The 12,978-nt window shown below is 43.4% G+C and overlaps 1 protein-coding gene across 6 annotated transcripts in view; it reads right to left on the bottom strand.

Moving 5' to 3' along the window:
- The window catches only part of LOC121101654 (oxidation resistance protein 1-like), a 485,929-nt gene that overhangs the window by 230,663 nt on the left and 242,288 nt on the right, over window positions 1–12,978 (bottom strand). For 2 of the 6 annotated variants that reach the window (XM_040625576.1, XM_040625571.1), the window contains exon 1: window positions 11,598–11,822. The exons of 1 other annotated variant lie outside the window; for it this stretch is intronic. Coding sequence is in view for 1 of the 5 variants with exons in the window: in XM_040625574.1 (XP_040481508.1) it covers window positions 10,468–10,506; window positions 10,724–10,782; window positions 11,598–11,733 (234 nt within the window). In the remaining 4 variants the exon portion in view is untranslated. 3 more of the 6 variants (XR_005833623.1, XM_040625574.1, XM_040625573.1) reach the window with 3 other exon arrangements.

Genomic DNA, 12,978 nt, shown 5'->3' with positions numbered 1-12,978 from the left:
GCTCCCTTCACATTCAGAAATCTCTTCTACATCATGCATGACAAGTAGCTATCCAGCTTCTGCTGAGTGCTTCCAGAGTTGTGGTCCTCACTAACTCTCAAGGCAGCTCATTCCTCTCTTGAGCCACACTAATATAAGAATGTTTCTGCTTACAGTGAGAGGATCTGGGCTTCCCTGAAACTTACAGCCATAGATCCTAGTTCTCTGTAAATGAGCAAATACAACAACATCTTTCTTCCTTTCAACATCTAGAGGCTCATATTATATTTATCTTAAACTCCCCTTTGCCAAGCTTACGGTCTGTAATTCAAAAAAACTGTTCTTAAAAACCAAATTGTTTTCTACCAGTTTTCCAGTGGACACAAAATTATCTAAAAAAGTGCCTAAAACTTGCCATGATACTTCAGATAGTTTTATAACAGAGAATAATAGGATACTACCCCCAACTCTCCAGACCTAGCTATGTGCACTGTTGTTTGTTTTATCCACATCACATTACGTTAAGTTGGATCATGTTCCCCCCAAATTTCATGTCCTCCCTGGAATCTAAGAATGTTAACTTATTTGGAAGTAGAGTCTTAAAAGATGTCATTGCTAACGTTAAGATGAGGTCACACTAAAATAGTATGGGCCCTTATCCAATATGACCTGTGTCCTTATTAGAATTAAGACACGGAGTCAGACACAGGGGAGCATGAATGCCATGTGACGATAGAGACGAGACTGCAGTGATGCATGTATAAACCAAGGAATGTCGAGGATTCCCGGACGCACCAGAAGCTAAAAGCAAGGCATGGAACAGAGTGTCCCCATCAAGTCTTCAGAGAGACAACAGCCCTACCAACACTTTGATTCCCAACTTCTATCTTCCAGAACTGTGAGAAAATAAATTTCTGTGGTTTTAAGCCACGCAGTTGTGGAAACTTGTTACAGCAGACTTAGGAAACTAGCGGTATTTTTGTCTTCCATGTAGATACTCTGCTTAGATAATACACTCAGGGTTCCCCCACCTTTTTTTCTTTCTAGTAATTCATCATCACTGAAGCAAGTTTCTCCATCGTGAATCTATGCAATAGACATTAGTTCTGTGTGCCTGCCCAGCATCATCTATTTCCATTTCTCCAGCAGCAGCAGATCATTGATTATGTCTTGGGCTAATTCCTTGGGCTCATTAAACACAGTGTCAGCAGACTATCAGTCAAGATGGGCTGTTCTTTCCCAGAACATACTCTCTCTCTCTCTCTCTCTCTCCTGCTGGGAATCCTGAGTCGTGTCGACCATAGTGGCACAAAAATTGAAAAGAGCTACAACTGATTCATCCCAGTAGTGGGCCATCCTTTCCAAGGTCTTGTTTTGTCAGCATTTCCTTCAGTTCCATGAACACTTCCGTAACAACCCAATGAATTCTTTTCTGCTTCAATTAACCAGAATCAGTTCTATGTAATTCAATTAGGGAACTCTGATAAATTAGAAAACGGAAACTCTGGATTTTTGTTCTGTTTTCTTTTATTATCTTATTTTGCCTTACAAGTATTAGTAGGGTCCACTGAAATTTCAGTTTCACTCAATTCCCTCGCACAAAAGTCCAAATGATTAGCTCAAAAATGTCTCGAGGTACAACTATCTGTAATGGATTTGTTATTTTTATTTGCAAGGCTATGTGTTTCAGTCCAAGAAAAGGAAGCTGATGGAAAACTTAAAAGAAATTAATCCACAGTTTCCAAGTGGACCACTAGCAACATTTTTATTCTCACATTAAGGATAGCAAATATAATTTATTAACTGTAATACCTAAGAAAAATTTCCCCATAATATTTAATGACAAATATAATGTGTACCTAACACTGAAACACAAAATTCTTAATATATAAACATAATCAGCAGCTGTGCCTATAAGGCTAAGTTAAAATGACATCTTCCTACTTTTTTTTTCTTTTTTTTTTAATTGAGAGACAGAGAGAGCATGCACATGGGAGGGGCAGAAGGGGGGAAGAGAGAGAGAGAGAGAGAGAGAGAGGGAGAAAATCTTAAGCAGGTTCCAAGACCAGCACAAAGCCCAATGCAGGGTTCAATTTCACAACTGGACCCTGAGATCATGACCTGAGATGAAATCAAGAGTCTGATGCTTAACCAACTGAGCCACGCACGCACCCCTCCCCCTAGGTTTTTCTAAAAATCGCTGAATATTTCCAGAGTGCCAAAATTGTTCTTTTTCCCTCTTGGCTGTTCATTTTAGTTCACATAATTAAAAACTATATCTTATTCTTTCTCTACTATATACTTACCAATATGATTGCTTATATGAAATTCAAAAACATGCTGCTAACGAGTTAAAATTGTACTTCGATAATACTTCAATGATATAAAAGAGCACCTTTAAACTTCCTTGGCCCTTTTAAGAATTTAAGATCTAAATAGATCTAATGGTAATAAATGCCCTGGTGATTTTTGTCATTTTTTACTTTTAAATTCATTATGCTAGAATATATTTTTCCTCACGTTGGAAATTAACTATGGGAAAACCAATTGTTACCTTGACATGCTCACCTCACTCAACACAATAGACTATATTTTATAGTAGCTTAAAAGCTGGCTTTAAAAGTGCAACAATGTTTATATTACTAAACCATTTAGATGAATGAAAACAGAATAAAATATTTTTTACTCAAAGCTATTTATCATGGCTGTTAACATTCTTCTGCTAAACTGTGATATGTGCCTGTGACATCTTGTCACTGTGATTTACATAAAGATTTAAACATAGATGAAAAGGAATCCTTAGTCTATTACTATATTAATTCTCAATGTAAGATCACGTTTTATCTTAGAAAACAACTGCATTTAAAAGTCTTCTGTGGTCACGGTCCCAACAAGGACTGTAGAATTTTTAAATAAATATAAAGATTTAATAAATTAATCTTCCTAGAATATTTTGCTAGCTGTGTGTGCAGAATTTTGTAGATTTATGTGTAGAAATTTGTAGACATTAAGAATTGTTTGTAGCATAAATCTTAGCCTTTACGTCCACTACAGTTCGGTCTGTGGATATAGAGCAGCCAGTGGCCAGCAAGGTCACCCATGATCCAATGGATAAGTCATTAGACATTAGATAATAATGTGAAATAATAACTTACATAATGACAGATACTCCTGACATTTTGAGAAAACAGTGATCCTATGATCAAGTGTCTAATGTAAGGAAATATATTAATTTGTTTCTTAACAAACATTTATTTGCTTTTTTTAAGATTTTATTTCTTTATTTGAGAGAGATTGAGGGAGAGAGAAAGAGAGAGAGAACGAGCATGGGAGGAGTAGAGGGAGAGGGAGAAGCAGACTCCTGGCTGAGCAGGGAGCCCCATTTGGGGCTCGATGCAGGGCTCAATCCCAGGACACCAGGATCATGACCTGAGAAGGCAGACGCTTAACCAACTGAGCTACTCAGGCACCCCGACAAACATTTATTTGTAACAAAACATGAATCTCAGTGTCTACCCATCCAGTCTAATGATGTATAATTAAGGATGGGAGCTAATATACATTGGTTTCTTTTAATCATGAAGATTCATATCTATTCAGTAGTGGAAAGGCGAGAATTCTCTAGACTTTAACCATGACGTGGATGAAAAAACCATGACTCCAACATTTTTCTTTAGGGCTGAATAATAATGCAAGTGCTGTAGTGGCCCCTTTGTGTTTATCTACCTAATATAAAATCCTCCTTCTCCCCAAAACAAACTCCCACCTTTCTATAGGAAAACTACCTCCCAACTGGCCTATATCCTTCTGGCCACTGTGATTGGTAGAATAGGCTCTTTACCTAATTGGAGCCAGCAAGATATGGGGTGGGGGTGTTTCTTGGGATTTCTGAAAAGAGCAGCTTCTTCTTTCTTTTGCAAGAGCTATGGAAAGAGTCTCCCCTTCACTAGATTTGAACCTGGGAGTATGAAGTCCTACAAGCCTCTGGAAGCCATCGTAGAACCTCAAGGAGAGAGCCTGTCAGAAATGGAGCCAACACTCAGGAAGGGGAGCTAAGAAACTGCAATGGGAAAGCAAGGAACTAACTTGTCACACGGTATGGACCATGGATCAGATCCTACTTGGAGATATAATCCCGTCCTCTACTCAGTTACATAGTTATGAAGACTGGTTTTTTTTCCTCAAGCCAATTGAAATCAGGTTTTCTGATTCTTGACAATAAGAGAAGCTGTACTGATTCAAGTAAAATGATCACTATAAGGGCAAAGCTGAAATATGGTAGGATTAGCAGTGTACAAGGACAAAGCGTGCTAGGCATCATGCTAAGATCTTTATTTGCTTATCTCACTAAATCAAAACAAAAATCATACTCATAATCTGGTATCTGATAGGTGTGATTCTCAAAAGATAGAAGAAACTAGAAAGCCAAATAATTTGCCCAAGTTTTCACAACCATCAACTAAAAAATAGAGATCTGAATTCAATTTTTTCTCATTCTAAAGGGAATGTTCTTTCAAAGTCGCCGTCTGTCCTGGTTTCCACTTTTAAGTCTTTCATTATTGTAAATTGATTACGTATCTTCACCATAAATTACAAATAAGACAGCATACATAACTTATAACTTGCAAAGTACCTCTAATGCATATAGGTTTTTACATTTTTATTGAATCTGAAACTCTTTTCAAGAAACCACAATGGCAACAGCACTGAACTGATTTAAAACAACAACAAAACTATGACCTTTAGCATCAGAACAACCAGAAGGGTCAAGCTTCAATTTTCTGATCATTAATAAATGTAACCTAATTGAATATTATCCATAGTGGTATTTTTGGTTCTTAGATCCTTTACCTAAAACTCTACTTATGTTCACCCCAGTTAGGAAAAAAATTAAAGATGTACTTGATCAATTTGGTCATTTAGGTGAACAGCTAAGTTGAACTACAAACTCAATTAGAGATCCATGGATGATTTCTTTTCTTTTCTCTTCTTTTTTTTTTTTTTTTTTTTTTTTTGCCTATAGAAAACCTGGAATATAGCAACTGAAAAGAGCAGTTCCTCAAACAAATAAGCATTTTTAAATAAACGGAAGAAACATGGATTTAGCCAAGAATATAGGTGTGCTATTAAGGTGGAGAAGGTTTGACTAGAAACTTGAAGAAAATGTACACTCAGCTGAAATGTTGCAGTGACTGCGGAACTTGGGCAAATCACTTCATAATCCTGAATCCCCAAGACCTCATCAGTTAAAAGAAGACATCAGATGACTTCATCATTAACATCCCTTCCTAATCTATGAGAGGATTAGGACCTCTAATCTGACCGCATACGCCCTCTGCTCCCTCTTCCTGGACAGCAGCCATTTAAATTCTGGCACGAGAAGGACGTATAAGCACCACCACCACCGCTATTTCATAGGCATCTCCTCTTTAAAAATATTTCTTCTCATCCTATCATGAACTCTACAGGGGAAAAAAAGTCACCATTTCAAAAATGAGGAAGTTGGAGCTCTGTGAAGTTAAAAAACGTTCATCAGATTTTAGACAAATCTCTCAAGTCACAGGACTACTAAGCAGAAGGGCCAGATTTGGCTGCAAAATTCTTTTTTTTTTTTTTTTTTAAAGATTTTATTTATTTATTTGATAGAGACAGCCAGCGAGAGAGGGAACACAAGCAGGGGGAGTGGGAGAGGAAGAAGCAGGCTCATAGCAGAGGAGCCTGACGTGGGGCTCGATCCCATAACACCGGGATCACGCCCTGAGCCGAAGGCAGACGCCTAACCGCTGTGCCACCCAGGCGCCCCTGCAAAATTCTTGATCCTACTCTGCTGTAGCTCTTTCCTCATCATGGGTGGTTTGCATTCTGGCTCATCAGTCGATGTTTTCCAAATAGATTAACGGGTTCTCAAGCTTGGTCACAACAGCGGTTCAAATCAAAATTGTTAAAATTGAGCTTCACAGTCTGGAAGACTGACATCTCTGTTTTGGTCAGTGGGGTCCCAGACCAATGTCAAGTAGCCTCAGGTCCTTGCGAACAACAGACTGCTGTCGGCACCTGTGACTGTGCTCCCAGTGACAAATAGAACATCTTTTCCACCTTCTTTAAGAGGACAGAGACAACTCTAAATAACAAAATTAGAAAGGACTGTATCAGTATGAACTTAGCCCAGTATTCCAATTCTAAATGACATCACATAATAAGTATTCCAGAGATAGGAGAGACATGCTATTTATAATGAAGGCTGAAAGCCCCGGGAGATGTTCTGGGTTATTTGTTTCTTAAGATGAGTAAGCATCTATAAACAAAAGTAAAACCTTCCACAGGCAGGTTGCCTATTTCATTCATTGCTATCACTCATCCTTAATAATAATAAACTAAAATGAAATAAAAAGCAGAAACTCTCTTTGCCTTTCCTATAGCATAAATTTCAAAATCCCGCTTTTGCTGTTGTTTTCGAGTTCGGCAGGGGCAACATATACCATTTGATAAAATTCTCTGCCCTCACACTACTCTTCTTCCAACTGGGATGATAACTGCCATGCCACGATGACCAGCAAGTTTGTTTATAAGTAATGGAACCTCCATATTATTTCATTTTCCCCCAAATAAAGCATATGTATTACTTAGTATGTGGAACAACAAAAATGCTCAGTTCTATAATGTATTAGTCACCTCAAAAGGGTGACATGGCATGCTCAAACTTTGAAGGTGTGTATTCAAAGCCTTTGTTGCAAACATTATTAGCACAGAATTGATTTCAAATTCTGCTTCATTCTAACCATTATACCAGCCATCCCGCTGCCTTCTTCCACCATGACTATCAGCAGTATATAAGGGCACACATCCATTCAACAAGTAACTGTGGGGAAGGAAACCATTTCTTCTTGTTCAGATGTCAAACAAAATCAATAACCACTTCCTAAAGAAAGAAAAAGGGAGACAAGAACTGACCTCTTTCACCTCAAATCGCTCCCGCCCTCTTTGTCTAGTCTATACAGAGATCCATGTAAGCTTCCCCTCTAAATGTTTCTGTGTTCAGAAGTATTTTCAAGAATTAGGCTATATCTCTATAATTGCTCCAAATTTCATGAAAATGAATAACCATCCTGTGTTTCTTCTTTACAGATAAGGGTTTTAAAGATGTATATAGAATATATGTATATTCTCTGAATGAACTTAGTTTTGAAACTGGTTGTAATTCACGAGGCAGCTTGACCTTGAAAATGTAATAGTACCAGTGCCTACAACAGGACTTACTACAGTTGAACTTACAAATGCTTCTTGAATTTGTAATACGATTCTCATTGGTTCAAATCATATCCGTGAGCTTTCATATAGTCCAATGATAGGTACACTCTACCAACAGCAGTGTTGTTCACGCTGAAGTTCTATTTTCCTTGGTTTTTTCACTATTCCCCTGGGAAAGAGGAAGCCTTCCTAACAGCAATTGAACAAACAACCGAAAAAGCAATTCAAACATGCAACCAGAGACACCGAGGTTGCCTTTGCTGAAAACAAGGGCTTTCCCACTGCCTTTTTCCAAGAGAGACACCAATCTCTGTTCCATATGGAAGCAGGAAAGAGTTGTTTATGTTCGTACACACAGGAGAAAAGGAGGGATTACTGGGTACCCCAGAGACTTCGCAGGAGTGTTCAGTCTCTTCTGCTACAGAAACTCCTGAGGGACTGAGGGATGGCAATAGCCAAGAGTGAAAGGAATGGTTATTAGAACAAGAAGGGAAGTAAGCAGCCCTAATGATGAAGGGAAGTAAGCAGCCCTAATGATGATCTCTGTAGAATGAATTCTGAAATCAACCAACCAATCACCAAACAATGGGGGGGGGGAGGGTGAAAATAGTGACCAAATCTCTTTAGTTCCTCTAGGCCTCCCTGTCATAATGACAAAGCTTTTACCTAATAAGTGTTCTGAGTTCCTGCATACAAGTGATATTAGAACTGTTCCCTGATCTTATTACATTTATGAATGTAAGCTATTGTTCCTTCTCTCTAGGCAAGAGTATTGTGCTACAAGCTAGAAAGGTTTGTTTCTACATGCCTTTCTGTCGATTTAAAATTGAAACTAAATACAGGAAAATTATATGGGATTCTTACCTTCTTGTGTAGATGTCTACAAATACTAAGGTTTCACTTTGGAACATCTTATGAGGCTTCTAATGAAAAGTCATCTAACATTTTTTCCCTGATTCTGTTCAATCCCTCACTACATGAAGAAATTACTAGTTGCAATCTTAATTTTACTTTTAAAATTTTTAATTATGTATGTAAAAAGCAATTACAAAACAAGTTCAGTGTAAAATACTGTACCTGAACACTTTTATAACTTGTTTTCATCAAAAATGTTTACTTAGTTCATATGCATACTATACAACCTATCATTGTAGACATTCCCAATACATGTTAGGATTTGTTTTTAAGGCTGAAAAGAAGTTCTGCTAAAATGAAACCTCTTTAATTTCCTTAAAACAAGTGTTTTTGAACATGGGGCCATTTTGTAAAGAAAGCCTCTTGGTATTAACTACTCCTAATTTTCAAGATAAATTTCAATAGCAATATGTCAAAGTATCCTAACAAGAGTTGCTTTTAATTCTAAACATGTCTTGTGTTAAGGCAGGGTTTTTCAATTTCAGCACTACTAACCTTTGGAGTCCGATAATTCTTTACTGTGGGGGACTATCCAGTGTGTTGTAGAATGTTAACAACATCCCTGGCCTCTGCCCACGGGATGCCGGAAGCACCCCCTTCCCAAGTTGTGACAACCAAAAAATGTCTCCAGATGTTGCTGGTGTACCCTGGGGAGCAGGGGCAAATCACCCCTGTAGAAAACCACTGTTCTAAGCCTATCAATAAGATACCCTGAGGTAACAGGTGATTTCTCTTCTTCCAAGCTGACTAACATTTCTCTCTCTCACAGTTCGGCCTTATCAAGCCATTTCACCATTTTTTTTTTTTAAATGCCTTTCCCTTAGGGAAGCAAAGATTCCATTGACTATTTCCTAAAGCATACCTGGGCTTAGGAAACAATCCTCCAGGAAAATTAGTGTCAAAATATGCTTCTGAGGACTAAGAACCAGCCCAAGGATACAATCCTCTCCATTTCCAATGCAAGAGATGAAGGATAGACAGGGAAGGTTTTTCTCATTTCACATTAAATTTAACATTCTATAAATGAAGACTTTACCTCCACATGCTCACAAGCTCTTCAGGTGCCTAAATTCTGCTTTTTTTTTTTTTTTTGACACCCAAAACAATTCGCCCAATAATCACTCCTCCTTGACCCCCGAACGAACAAACAAAAAACAGGCAAACATGTAAAGTTATGTTGTATCTGAACAGCACTTCAAGGAGAAGAGAATTGATGGCTAAAAATAATTTATTTTATCTTGACCAACATGTTCTAACAATAATCAATGGGGGGAAAAACCCATAGTAATAGAAGCAGAAACTGACAGCATTAAGTCTTTATTCAAAGTCTCCACCTTTCAGATATCCAGAATCATGGACATATTTCAAAAGGTATACTTCAATAGTGACTGTACTAGAAGCTGAGAAAGCCACTGCCGCCTGGAACATGAGGACGTGCCCTGGCCATGAAGCTTGCTGTCTGTTCTGCTGTATCCCTCCACGGGTCAGTGAACGCCTCATAAGGCAACCCACACCATGATCCTCATCACTTTTCTAGAGTTCTCACTTCCCTTCATCTGAGTCTCCCCCTGCAATTTGGATGCAGAAACTATTTCTGATGGTTGGACAGCCACCTCAGAGCCCAGCCCTCTTAGGACTCCACAGACAGTAAGTACAGTTCTCACTCTTCTTCTTTGAGTCCTTCCACAGATGGTACAGGTTTCCAGAATCACCTTCATCCTCATTTCCCCGTACCTGGTAAAAGTCTCTCTAAAAATATGGCACCGACGACAGAACACAGAAAACTGGATGGAGTCTGAGAAGGCGCAGACATGGTAACAGACGCCCCCCCCCTCCCCGGTTTCCGATCCTGTATGCTGTAGACGCTTCTTCCCTTCTTCAGTTGGTGGGTGAAATCTTTCCGAATCAAAGAGGCTTTTTTGCATAAAGCTTTTTGCATTAGAAGCTTGTTTATTCTATTAATCTGGTCTTTTTTCTTTTTAAGTTACATTTACATGTGGGGAACTCAGGGAAGACCCCTGCTCTCGAAAACCCATGAGTGCTGGTCACTCTGCCGGGCTTCTCGGCCCCACCGGCCATTTGGAGCCATCACGCTTCCGGAGTCCGTGGGGGCAACATCACCGCGTCACCTGCAGGGGCAGCAGAGTGAACTGCGAACCCCCGGAATGACGCCCCAGGTAAGGAACCGAGGATTCCGGAGCCCCTCTGGCCGCCGGGACTCCTAGGATTCCCTCCCGCACAGAAGGGACGGCCGACTCCTCGGGGTACCAAATCAGAGGACAAGACTGGAGCCAGGTTCGGGGTGTGCGGGGGACCGGGAAGAGGTTAGAAAGAAGCATCATTGGACGAGCAAAGAATGTGACCCTGGGGAAAGGAGATAGAAGAGACGTAGGAAAACAGGTTTCCCTTAATCCCCTCCCCGTGCCGCCTGTGGATCCCAGGATCTCCTCGTCATGGAGACAGACTGCAGCAACAGACGCCGACCCTGGGCTGGCAACACGCACACACTCGCGCACACACGCCCCGCCGCGAGTTGCACGCTGCAGACTTCTGCCTGACTTCACGGTCCACAACACCTCACCTCTCGGGCCTGACCACGGATTCCTATGGTCCAGATGTGACACCACTCCTCTCCGCCCCCTGCAACACACACATTCCGACTCCACATTGCACCCCGAGGGGGCCGGGAACCACTTACGGGAAGCCCCGACAGTTCCCTTGTAAATGACTGCCCTCCCGGCTGCCTATCTGTACAAATCTCCTACTAGCTCGCCTAGAGCAAGCCGCTCTGCGACCAAGCCAGGTAGGAAAAGGAGGAGGAGCCTGGGGTGCAAGTGAATCTCAGAGAACCGCTACTAAGTCAGTATTCAGGGGACCGCACGTAGCCCCCAACCCCTTCCCGAGCCTTTCGACTCCACCAGCAGCCCAGCTCCTCCGCCCGATATCTGCACCGCTGCCCTCCTCCCCTTCACCCAAATCCCTCAACGATTTTCCAGCTGCCCCTTCCAGGCCACTTTCTGCATCCATCCTCTCTCCAGACGGTTCCCAACAGTGGCCTCGCACACTCACTCCCAAGACCTTGATTCAAGGCTGCCTCTCATCATTATTACATCGCCCTAAACCTGGCACTAATTCCCCAAATTATCCGGGTCCGCTCATCTTCTCCGGAACCTACTGTCCCTCCCACCAGCGTCCTTTGCTCTCGTTCAAATCCGCTTTCCACGCGCCCCACTTTCCATCCATCTTCCCTCTGCCGCTCTCACCAGGACACGCTCACCCCCTACCATACCCCCTATACTGCGCTCTCACGCGGCTCCCACCCTAACCTCCGGAGACACCCCGCTTTCCCTCTGCGGCTCTTCTCGGCCGGCTCCCGCACCCAAACCCAGCCTCCCCATCCCGCACCAGCCCCCTCCCGGCTTGCCGGGTCCTTTCCCTCACCTCGCGGTCCTTACCTCTGCCCAAGTTGTCCCCCTCGGCCCCCGCCAGACTCAGTTCGGCCCTCCTGCTTTGCCGGTCCCCCCCGGCTCCAGCATCCCGGTGGCCGTCCGTTATCAAATTAGCCAAGCGGCTCGCCGAGGAGCCCGGCATTCGGGGCAGCGGCTAGCCGAGCCTCCCGCCATCCAGCCCGGGCTCCCCCGGGCGCCGAACCCTCGCCCCACCGCCCAACCACCTTACAAACTTACTTGTGGGTCGCCAGGAGGGGGCTGCGGAGAGCGGCGGCGGGCCCCGCGGCGGCGAGGGCGCCCCTCTCGGCGGGGCTGGGCGGCGCGGCGCGGCGCCGGCGCTGCGCTCCTGCGGCCGCGCGGTGAATGGGCTCAGCCTGACGCAGCCCAGCTCTGCCCGCGCCGCCGCCGAGGCCGCGGAGCGCTTCCACACATGCTCAGTTTCCGGACCTGCCTGCGTGGACGCTACCAAGAGCGAGGAGCGGCGGGGGAGGCGAAAAGCAGCCGCACAGTGGCGGCTGCGAGCCGGAGGCTACCACGTTGGAAGCCGGGGAAGAAGACGGACGACGCGCCGCTAAAAATAGCTCCTGCGGAAACCGCGGCTCCGGCTTAAAGCGCCCCCTCCCACGCGCGTCCCCGCCTCCCGGAGCTCGGGAACCTGCGCTTGCTGCCGCGGCGGGGATCAGAGCGCGCGTTCTGTCGGGCCCCTGCCCGCACATCTTAGACTGCTTCCTTCACAGGCCCCCGAGGCTGCCCTGACTGGGGGCTCCCGCCTACCGGGCAGCCCTCATTTCGGGTCTAGCCAAAGAAACGGAGGAAAGTTGGGCTAAAGCGATGAAAAAGCTCTGCCACAACGAAATTGGCTCAGACTTCTGGAAAAAAATAATTTTGGGGGATGCCTGAATTTGTTAGGAGGAAAGGACGACGTTCGGCATCCCAGAAAGCAGCTAACATGTAAACTTGTCAGGGCGTTTATGACTCCTCATTCTGCGGGATTTTGCGTATTCGCTGACACATATCCCGATCTTGCTGGTTTTGTTGTTCTTGTTACCCGAACTATAATTTCTTTACCCCACGTTCTACCTCCAACCTTCCTCCTCCAGCCCGGCTTTAAACTGCATAAAGAAATGGGCGCAAACTGGAGATGGGTAGATTGTGTTGCCCGAACTGAACTGGAACCTGGCTGTTTTGGTCACCGTGCACAGCCGGGGTTCCGTTCTTTTGCCAAGCTCGGGCCCGGATGTCTCTTCCTTGGTCTCCTGAGCATCCAACACTTTCAGCCTCATGAACTCTCAAAGCCACCCACCCTGCAAATTAACTATTTCCCCGCTATTCATTTTCAGTATATTCTACCTTCATTCCGGATAACATACTTTCGAAATTTTTCCAC

This window comes from Ursus maritimus, unplaced genomic scaffold (assembly GCF_017311325.1).
Source record: "Ursus maritimus isolate PB19 unplaced genomic scaffold, ASM1731132v1 scaffold_9, whole genome shotgun sequence".
Classification (NCBI taxonomy): Eukaryota; Metazoa; Chordata; class Mammalia; order Carnivora; family Ursidae; genus Ursus; species Ursus maritimus.
This window is presented reverse-complemented; position numbering and strand designations above follow the sequence as displayed.